At 42.2% G+C, this 11,205-nt stretch overlaps 1 protein-coding gene across 1 annotated transcript in view; it reads right to left on the bottom strand.

Moving 5' to 3' along the window:
- The window catches only part of LOC119429201 (pleckstrin homology-like domain family B member 1), a gene marked incomplete at both ends in the record, with an annotated part of 34,525 nt that extends 25,029 nt beyond the window's left edge, over positions 1-9,496 (bottom strand). Inside the window, 1 exon segment of the mRNA XM_037696877.1 lies at positions 7,995-9,496. Coding sequence (XP_037552805.1) covers positions 7,995-9,496 — 1,502 coding nt within the window.
- Positions 9,497-11,205: the final 1,709 nt, after the last annotated feature.

Genomic DNA, 11,205 nt, shown 5'->3' on the forward strand with positions numbered 1-11,205 from the left:
TGTTGCTGCTGTTACTGTTGTTGCTGTTGTTGCTGTTACTGTTGTTGCTGTTACTCTGATTTGTTCATTCATTAGAGCAGTATGTCACTCAGCTGAAACAGTTGGAGAGTAGTTTGCAAACAACACTTCAGACGTCTCTGAAACGTGTCAGTGTTTGCAGGGGATCTGAACTGACCTGTAGCTGCAGGGGCTCACAGCCTCGTTGCAATGCAACAGATTTTCGTTCAAAATAGTTTCCATGTTTTCATGGACGTTGCGTGGTCTTCTTAATTCAGTCTAACTCTTGAGCTGCTTTTTGACACTGCCACGCAAACTAAAAAACATGCCAATGATAAGGAATAACGTTTTTTTTTTAAAAAGGGCTGTTTAGCTTCATCCATCCATCATCTTTACCCACTTCTTCCTTTATGAGTCAATTCAGTTCTGTTTATTTATATAGCACCTAATCACAACAAAGTTGTCTCAGGCACTGAACAGGAACATTCACATGCATAGAAAAGCCAATTAGTAAAGTTCTCTGTCTAAGGAAGGGTCGCGGGGGTCACTGGTGCCCATATCCAGCAGTCATTGTGTGAGAGGGGAGGACACACTGGACAGGTCTCCAGTCCATCACAGGGACACCCTGGACAGGTTCCAGTCCAGGGTGGACTCCAGAGAGAACATGCGAACTCCACCCAGAAAGGTCCCCGGCCAGGATTTGAACGGGTAACCTTCTCAATGAGACAACAACTCTACCAACTGATCCACCGTGCTGCCTGAGGTGTTCGTTAATATAAACTGAAGCTGTGATGAATGAACCCATGGCTTCAACTTTAAAAGTGATCAAATAACTTTAATCTTTCTGCAAGTTATCCTTAAAAAAAAACATGGGTTCTTCATTTTTTTTGTTAAAATATAAATTAAATGAAAACGTTAATGGATAAGTCCATTCTGGAGGTGGGTCGTCTCAGGCCCAGTATAACCCACAGGAATGTGTTCATTCTGAACAAAACAGCTCCGTTTTGACAAATAAACATTTAGTACGCTGTAGATGGAGATTTGTCATGAACTCCAATAAAGTGAGATTTTTCCATATCTTCTAATGAACCTGTTGCTCAACCAAATACTGTAAAATGTTAACATTAAATCAACAGTCCTGGCTGGAATCATCTAATGTACATCAAGCTCCAAGCAGATATGGTGAGTGGTGAATGTGTGAACAAAAGGAGGATGACCCCCCCTAGTGGAGTGGTCTGCAAACAGCAGACTGCACTGCTTCACGTTAGGATGAGAAATGTTAAAGCCATCACAGAGAAAATCTTACAGAAACACCTAAACCAGAGCTGCTTGACGTGGCGTGGTGGATTCTGACCTGGTACGTTCTGACAAGAAGTTACTCACGTGTCATTACTGTTACATCTTTATTAATCCAGGACTGCGGAAGCTTTTTTATATAACAATGTGAGAAACAAATTTATTGTTGTTGCAGATACAGAGCCACACAGTCTGCTGTCCATTCCTAGTCTCATTTCTTGGTTTAGTACAAGAAATAATGTCTTTGTTCATGTCTGTGTGTTGTTTGTGTCTGTGTGGTGCCAAAATATCTCATGAGCCACTGGACACATTTCAATGAAACTGGAAGGAAAAATATGTAAATGTAAATTATTAAAGTTTGGAATCAGCCCAATTAAAGATGGCCACCACAGCAAACTGAAAAACAGAAACTCCATCATTTTAATATGCTGGTGTAAAATCTGTGGATCAGCAGTTTCATGGTGGAGAAAGCAGAGTCTTTGGCTGAAAGTGTCAAACAGACAAGTTATAAAAGTTTTCAAGGACTAAAAGGGGGTTCGTTACGCTAGCTGGCAGTCAAGTGTCTGTCTGTGCCCTGCAAAGTTTTCTTAGCTTACTATAAAGGATAAAAGGATATTGGTAAGATAGGAAATAAATGAAGATGCTAGCAGCTTAGCTACATGTGACTCATTCACTGACCAAGGAAAAAAAGGGATTTTTAAGTGCTGAACAGGTCAACCACACTGAAACTAAACTTGGTTTCCTTGGAGCATCTCAAATGATGACACCTCTGGAACTTGGTGTAACAAAGGTGCCTGTGAAATGGAAGCTAGTTTAAAACTTCTCAGATTATTTAATCTTAGATTACAGATCTTATTGTTCCATATTTTCCTAACAGAGCACATTGCTCTCAGACTGCAGGTTTACTTGTGGTTCCTAGAATTTACAAAAACAGAATGGGAGGCAGATCTTTCAGTTCTCAGGCTCTTCTCTTGTGGAACCAACTACCAGTTTCTGTCCGTGAGGCTGACACATTATCCAGTTTTAAGACTGGGATTAAGACTTTCCTTTGTGATAAATCCTATAGTTGGGGTTGGCTTGGGTTTCCTGAGCTGTCCCTTACTTATGCTGCTATAGGCTTAAACTGCTGGAGGACAAACCGACCACACTTCCTCTCTCTGCTGCTGTCTTTAATTACTCTACTTGTTTGTATTTATATTTATTTCCATCTCAACATGTTGGTTTTTTTTTTTTGTCTTTCCTCCTATAGAAAGTGCACCTGCACCTGTCATTCTGTTTGTTTGTCTCTTCTTTCTGTCTCTCAATCCCAGCCAGTCAAAGCAGATGGCCGTTCGTCCTGAACCCGGTTCTGTTGGAGGTTTCTTCCTGTTAAAAGGAGTTTTTTTCTTTCCACTGTCTCCTTTGAGCTTGTTCAGGATGGGAGACTGTGACGAAGTTAAGATTCAACACAATCTGCTGCTTCTTTAGACAGAGAACTTTACTAGTTGTCTTTTATCATGTATGTGAATGTTTCTGTTCAGTGCCCTGAGACAACTTTGTTGTGACTTGGAGCTATAGAAATAAACTGAATTGAACTGAATTAAGCAAATGCAGTCCACTTCTTTGACCATCAAACCCAAACATTTTAGAGAAGATTTGTCTGTTTATTGTCAGCATTCTATACGGAAAATTTATAAAGGATATTGTAGGTAAAATGGTAAAAGTTGCAAAACCAGCGACGCGTCTCAAAAAGTGGTTAAAAGCTGACGCCGTGGCTTTAAATCCAGCTCGAAAACAGTAGATCCTTTCGTTATGATAATGCAGTTCAAGAGAGCTGTTCATAAAACCATAGTTGTCTGTTTGATCTCACACACCATGCCCCAGTAATTACACAACCTTTATAAAGGACATCAGACAAGCTTTTATAGTCTAACAAACTGAGTGATATGAGAACAACATCGTAAACCAAGTGTGTACTCTGATCACTGTGAGCAACACACTGTCAAATGAGACAAAACAGTGTCCCAGGACATGATACAATTCACTGTGCAGCACACAAGACACCAGTCTGTGGTCCGTCACAACAACGTAACTAAAACGTTCAAAAAGTGGGAGATGTTCACTACAAGAACTTTCAAGCAGGAGAGCAACACTTTGCAGAAGAGTTTTTCTGTTCACAGTAGCAAAATTAAACACACACACACAGAAAGAACGTAGCTGGAGGAGCATGGAGCGGCCTTCAGACACAAAGAAACAACTCTCTCCTAACGAGAAAGTGAACAGCTTCATTCTGTTTCTACAAGTGAGTGCCTGTTTTAGAACATGTTCCACAACTGAACAACGCCTCTGCCCATTTAAGAACAAAGCAGCAAAACAAGATCTTATAAACAGAAAAAAATGTGTGCATGTGTTGTTAACGTGTTCATTTGTCTGTCGTGTTAGCAAAATGCCTGATGACCCACTGGATAAATTTTAGTGAAACTGTCGGAAACTAAAATTGGATGTAAATCTACACCTGATTAACTCTTGTAATCAACCCCGTTCAAGATGGCTGCTACAGCCAGCTGCCTGTTAGAAAAACGACGAGATAGAACAATGTGGTAGTAGCTGAGTCACACCAACACACACTCAGTGTGAGCTTGTGTAATACTGCACATTCTTTTCCAAGGGTTGATCAAAACAGCTACAACTTCATCATTCTCAATCTAACATTCAAATTCTTCCCATTTATTAAATTATAATTATGCTGCTAAATCTGTTTCTAGAACAAAGTCTATTCGAGCTCATCGGTGCATCAGACTCCCAGCTGCCTCGATGCTGCGTCTTCCTGTTGATTTTTTATAACATCATTCCAAGGCTCGCTGCTCACACTTTGAGTAATTGGCCGAGTGAGCTTGTAAAGGGAAGAGAAACCGTCCTGACTTTGACTCCACTGACTAATTACAGGCCCTGAAAGTCCCGCGCCCTGCATCTTCAGAGTGTCAGAGTCTGAGAAACACGTGAACATAACGGTCTGATGAGGAATCTTGCTTGCAAGTCTCAAAAAGCCTCAGTTCCAGAGAGCCTTATTTACCCAAAAGTTCTGCTCTTGACCCAGAATCCTGTGAGCTGTGCACACAGTATCTAATGTCAATACGGTACTTTGTGTGCCTGCAAGTTGTACCAGCTGAAAGGTTGTGGCCAACAAAGAGGTTTAGAGTTTGTCAGCCCAAGACACGTGATTGTTCGCACAATAGATGTGTAGAGGTTAAACTTTATGTCTCACCTTGAAAGTAAATTCCTATTCCCCGTTTGGATAGTTATTGTTTCTGCAGACAGTGAGCACCTTCATGAACATTTCTCCTGTTCAGGCTTTAGATTTTCTGTAAAAACATTGGAAGCTACAAATACTTTGGCATATCTGAAGGAGATATGTTGCAACCACCAGGCAAGTCCGTATGAAAACAAATCTTAGCACTAGAACATTTCTAAATGTTTTTTTCTTGATTTTCCCTTAAGATTTATGGAGAATAAAATTTATTTTTCTTTGTTTTGATTTATATTGCTAAATGATTAAAGTTTATTAATGCCAGAGCACAGAGGTATGCTGGCGCCAACAAAATGTTCCCAAAGACCTTTACGAGGGTTCGTTCAACACTAGAGAAATAGTTTACCCTTAGAGAAAATGCTCTGGAGAACCCAGTCCAGATCCTGTGAGTTTTACCATTCAGTATTTCTGAACACTCCTTAAATCTTAGTAGCTAGTTTCCGTTTAGTCTCAGTGGAAACAATATTAAATGATAAGTGGACTGTACTTATATATCATCTTTCTATCTTATCAAGATACTCAAAGTTCTTTACAACACAATCTTTACAAACAACAAATAGTTGTTATATGTACAGATTATACATGTAATAAATGTAAGATCATGCAAGTGGTTAACGAGTGGGAATTTTGATAAGTTTATACTTCTACCCACTCCCTTGAATATGTAAAACAAAAAGTTTTGACATTATGCTTCATGCTGTATTTTCATGTTGCTGTTTTACATATTCAAAAAATAATAAACTAAACAATGTTATAAATATCTAAATAAAATGATTATTTTCAGTGAATACTTACTTAAAAAATATTTGGCAAAAATTGACACTGAAGTATATCCACTGAACTTATTGTGCAATTTCTATCCATCCATCCATCCACCCATCCATCCATCCATCCATCCATCCACCCATCATCATCCACTTGTTCTGAAGTCGGGTCTTGGGGCAGCAGCTTGAGCAGGGCGGTCCAGACATCTCTTTCCACAGCCACCTCTTCCAGCTCTTCTGGGGGGACTTCAAGTTGTTCCCAGGCCAACTGAGAGATGTAGTCTCTCCAGCGTGTCCTGGATCTTCCTCGGGGTCTCCCCCTGCCTGACATGCCTGAAGCACCTCCTTAGGGAGGTGTCCAGGGAGCATCCTTACCAGACGCCAAACCACATCAGCTGGCTCTTTCCAATGTGGAGGAGCAGCAGTTCTACTCCGAGTCTCTCCTGATAACTGAACTTCACACCTTATCTCTAACAAAGAGTTCAGCTACCCTGCAGAGGAAACTCTTTTAGACTGCCTGTACTGTATCTGCGATCTCATTCTTTTGGTCACTACCCACAGTTCATGACCATAAGTTAGGATAGGACCGTAGACCAACCCATAAACCGAGAGCTTTGGCTTGCAGCTCAGGTCCAGCTCAGCTGTAAATTTCCATCCAACTTTAATAGACTACAACTTAAAACAGGGAAATGAACCAGGCAATCTGACCAGAATGACTACTTATTTCTCTGCCCTGGAACAAATTTTTGAACCCAATCATGTTTTACTTTTAGCAAAGGTTTTAATATTTTTTTGGAATAAAGGCTACATCTGCTGGCAATGAAAATTAAATGCATAACCTTGTTCTGAGGGGGAAAAAATAATTTTAACACTACACATTGTGGGAATGAAACTTAAGCTTTTTGTTTTTGAAAAAAGGTTACCATTATGTCCAAATATAACTTTGGTACAACAAAAAAATACAGCAAGAGTCTAAATTTAATTTACCATTAAAATAAAAATAAAATAGTAAAAATGTTGAGTTGAGGTGGTTCGGGCATCTGGTAACGATGCTCCCATGCTTCAGGCATGTCTGACTGGGAGGAGACCCCAGAAGACCCAGGACATGCTGGACAGACTATGTCTCTCGGTTGGCTCAGAAGAGATGGAAGAGGTGGCTGTGGAAAGAGATGTCTGGACCTCCCTGCTCAAGATGCTGCCCCCAAGACCTGACCTCAGAACAAGAGGAAGATGATGGATCAGGGAGGGGGTTTAGAATGCATGAATGAAGTGAAGTGCTACATCTGTAGCATCTTAGCTAGAACATCTGTATTGTGTGTCGCTAGCTTAGCACTACGTTAGTGCTGGCAGTTGTTGACCAGGGAGTGAGGGGTAGGTTGGGTGATAGAAGTCAAGCGCTACGTCTGTAGCATCTTAGCTAGCATGTTTGTATTGTGTGTCACTAGCTTAGCGCTAGTGCTGGCAGTTGTCGAAAGGGGGGTTGGGGCTGTTGGTTAGGCTATTCTAAAATACTTATTGAATCAAGTGTTTACTTGTGAAGGTAAACATAGATGTTTAACAACCCGGTAAAATACATCAGAATGCAGGAAATGGCATCCACTTTATTCAGTCATTTCTGGGGGAGGACCACCAGACCCCCACTACCACTACCACTACCAACACCAGTGCGTCTCTCCCACATTACAAATGCTTCTGATGCCAATGTCCACCAAAAGGAGGGAGCCAACCCCCTATTAAGGGTAAAACATGGCCTCTGTGGGTGAATCATGTCCAGCATGCTGTTTTACAGCCCCATCTCTTCAGGAGGTGTGAGAACAGAGCACACAGAGACAGAGGTCACGTTATCTCAGTCTGTAAAGCTGCTCTGTCTCCTCTGTCCTGCTCTGTGTAAAATGCCTACACACCAATTACTAACACAGTAGACAAATGCCTTCTCACAAAGCCACAAACGCATGTAAAGCCTTTCTTATAGGGACTTTTGTCTGTGCAGACTTACTCAGCTTAGCAGACAAGTTCAAGATGTTTACTGCAACTCCCTCAATCCCCACCTCCATTTAGTTTGGAAAACAACAAACAATGTGGTTGCTATGGGCTCATTCAGCCACAATGACAGTATGTGTCAGCAGCGATTTAGACAGACAGCAGCCAAGTTGCCGACAGTTTACTAAGATGGTTTATGGACTTGTGTCCACCTCCTCCTTTTGCAAACAAACACAGATGCTGCAATGTTTCTAACAAAGATTAGATTGAGAGCATCCCTCTGCATGAACAACTGGGTCATTGTTGGAAATTAGAGGTTTTTAAAAAGGGCAAAGTATAATAAATGTTTTCTATGCTTTAAAACACAGAAAAAATATTTTCTAATATGTCTAAAACATCTCAGCAAAATTTAATAACCTGTTAACAATTATACGTTGGTCTGGAATTGATCAAAGCTATTCGTAAAACTTAAATCAGTTGCAGTGAATTAAGGACAAGCTAAATCAAATTAATTTAAAACATGTCCTCACTGAGATGACATCTAGGAGCAAGAAGAAGTCTAAATCCCAGTGCAAATATGAATCTGGATTTAAATGATTTTTGTAGTTCAAATATTCTTCAGGTCTATGGAAGCAATTTGCTAAGTGGATTAATAATAAGACTTAACTCACCAATCTCTCCATCTCCTGCTCCCGGAGCCTCTCCTCTCTCTGACGTCGGTGGTACTCCAGCAATTCATCCTCGTTGTCGCTAATCTCTGTGATGCTGTTCTTCCTCTCCCGCATTCCTGGGTGGGGTCTCCCTGAAGACATTTTCCTCTGGGTCCTGGGGCTGGCTACAGGGGATGAACCAGGTAGGGATCCCAGACTGTAAGCAGGCGACAGAGGATTTCCAAAGCTCCCCTTCCGTATGCCCGCACCACTACCACCCTCCATCATCATAGAAGTAGGAGACGGACTGCGGGCTCTGATCCCTCTACTGCAAGATGGTTCCTCGGTTGTGGACCCAGTTTTGCGGCGAAGCCTGGGACTCTCTGGGACAAATCTTCCCAGATTTGAGGGGCTCTCTGGAGTCCTCAATGTAGGGATTGTTCCTGGAAGTGCTCCTGGAAGAACTGGGACTCCTCTCCGAGCTAATGAGGGACTTAGAGGTGGCAGCTCTCTCATACTACTGCTTCCTCCACTGCCACCATTCAACTCCAAGTTCCTCCTGGCCATGCGAGGGCTCTCAGGGGGCTGCAGTGAACGTGGATGCTGCTGGAGTGGAGATCCTTGGATAATATGAACAATGGGGTCTAGGGGAGGCTGAAATGCTCTGCTGGGTTGAGAAAGCTGCCTTGAGGGGCTGGAGTTCAAGGAGTGATCTGCTAGAATGGTCTGCTCCCTAAAAGGACTGGCAGGTGTTTCCTGGAGCACCGAGGTAGTCTTGGTCCTGGGACTGGAAGGAGATGGGGATGGACAGTTAGAGAATTTGGGTGTGACTCTAGGACTGCTTGGCACAATGTTTCTACCACTGAGAGATTCACTGGAGGACAACAGAGAGATCTGTAGAGGGCTCTCTGATCCATCTTGGTTGAGTCCTCTGTGGTTTGGCTTGGGACTTGAAGGAGCTTCTGTTAGGAGCTTCCTCTGCAGCCTAGGGCTTTCCTGAACCTTTTGGCCCATGCCAGCACTGCTGAAATTAGGCAGTATGGTCCTTGGAAAAAGAGGAGGCTGGGTGGTAAAGTTGTAGCTGGAGGAGCGTGTAGGCACTGGTGGCAGAGAAGAACTCTGGTCCTGGGGTCCCCCACAAGGAGATGGGCTGGTAAAGCTCCCACTACTGGCTGCTGAGGGGGAAGAGAGGGGGGAGAAAGGAGGAGATGCATTTTCATAGCTGGACCCTACAGACATGGACCCTGGGCTGGTAGGAGGGGATAACAGATGCCTCCCCCCTCCATTAACTATAGGTGACAAGGGGGAGAGGGAACTGGACTGGGCTCCAGGAGGCTTTTTAGCCTCTGATGAACAGGGCTCAGGATCAGGGTCATCCATGACTAAGGAATCCATGATGTCCTGAAGGTCCTTCTCAATGGAGCTGACAATTGCACTGTGCTCAGACTGGACCCTTCCTCCAGGAGTTGGGGGGGACCGGAATGGCCTGGCCTGGTGATTCCCATTGACCAAACTCTCAGTGTCTGGTTGGTGGAAAAAAACAAAAAACAGAGAGAGCAAAAATGAACAGATAGAACAACAAAACAAAACATAAAGAACCTCTGAAGTACATTGATGCTGTATTTCTTTCAATCTAAAGAATTCAAACTCTGAGCAAATGTCATGACAAAATTCACCCATTACTAACATTTTTAGTTTACAATACAGATGTAAGGATGTTGGAATTCAAAGGAAAAGCACATGTAAAAACACAGTTTGAGTCACGTTCAGGAGACAAGTGTCAAAAATGTGACTCCAGTTAAGGAACCGAGTAAAAAATATACTGCATGTCCCAATCAACGATCCCATGATGCCGTTTATTCTTTCAGACAAAACAACTTTATCGCTATCCCTGTTCTGAGCTGGTTGAATATAAACATCAATAAACGTGATCTCCACAATTTTCTGGACCACCTATCTTCCTACTGACAGATAAAAAAAGAAGACAGCAATATGAAACATATGATCCTATTTTTGATCAAATTTGCACCAGGTGTTTGAGCCAGTTGTACAAACCGGATTCCAAAAAAGTTGGGACACTAAACAAATTGTGAATAAAAACTGAATGCAATGATGTGGAGATGGCAAATGTCAATATTTTATTTGTATTATAACATAATGACAGATCAAAAGTTTAATCTGAGTAAATGTAACATTTCAAAGGAAAAATATGTTGATTAAAAATTTCACAGTGTCAACAAATCTCAAAAAAGTTGGGGCAAGTAGCAATCAGTGGCTGGAAAAAGGAAATTGAGCATATAACAAACAGCTGGAAGACCAATTAACACTAATTAGGTCAATTGACAACATGATTGGGTATAAAAAGAGCTTCTCAGAGTGTCAGTGTCTCTCAGAAGCCAAGATGGTAAGAGGATCACCAATTCCACCATTGCTGCACAGAAAGATAGTGCAGCAATACCAGAATGGTGTTACCCAGCGTAAAATAGCAAAGACTTTTAAGTTATCATCATCAACCGCGCATAACATCATCAAAAGATTCAGAGAATCTGGAACAATCGCTGTGCGTAAGGGTCAAGGCCGTAAAACTCTACTGGATGCTCGTGATCTCCGGGCCCTTAAACGTCACTGCACCTCAAACAGGAATGCCACTGTCAAGGAAATAACAGAATGGGCTCAGGAATACTTCCAGAAAGACACAAAGTTTGTTTTCTCAGTCATCCAGGTATATAACAACAAAAAAGGTTGGATCATGTCATCTGGACATGATTCCAGAAAGCATTGTCAGTGAACACAATCCGCCGTTGCCAGCTGAAACTCTACAGTGCAAAGAGGAAGCCATTTCTAAGCAAGCTCCACAAGCTCAGACGTTTGCACTGGGCCAGGGGTCATTTAAAATGGAGTGTGGCAAAATGGAAAACTGTTCTGTGGTCAGATGAGTCACGATTTGAAGTTCTTTATGGAACACTGGGACACCATGTCATCCGGACCAGAGAGGACAAGGATAGCCCAAGTTGTTATCAATGCTCTGTTCAGAAGCCTGCATCACTGATGGTATGGGGTTGCATGAGTGCTTGTGGCATGGGCAGCTTGCATGTCTGGAAAGGCACCATTAATGCAGAGAACTATGTTCAGGTTCTAGAACAACATATGCTCCCATCTAGACGTCATCTCTTTCAGGGAAGACCCTGCATTTTTCAACACAATAATACCAGACCACATTCTGCAGCAATCA

The sequence above is a fragment of the Nematolebias whitei genome, unplaced genomic scaffold, assembly GCF_014905685.2.
Source record: "Nematolebias whitei isolate Nwh7 unplaced genomic scaffold, NemWhi1 Nwh_scaf_72, whole genome shotgun sequence".
Classification (NCBI taxonomy): domain Eukaryota; kingdom Metazoa; phylum Chordata; class Actinopteri; order Cyprinodontiformes; family Rivulidae; genus Nematolebias; species Nematolebias whitei.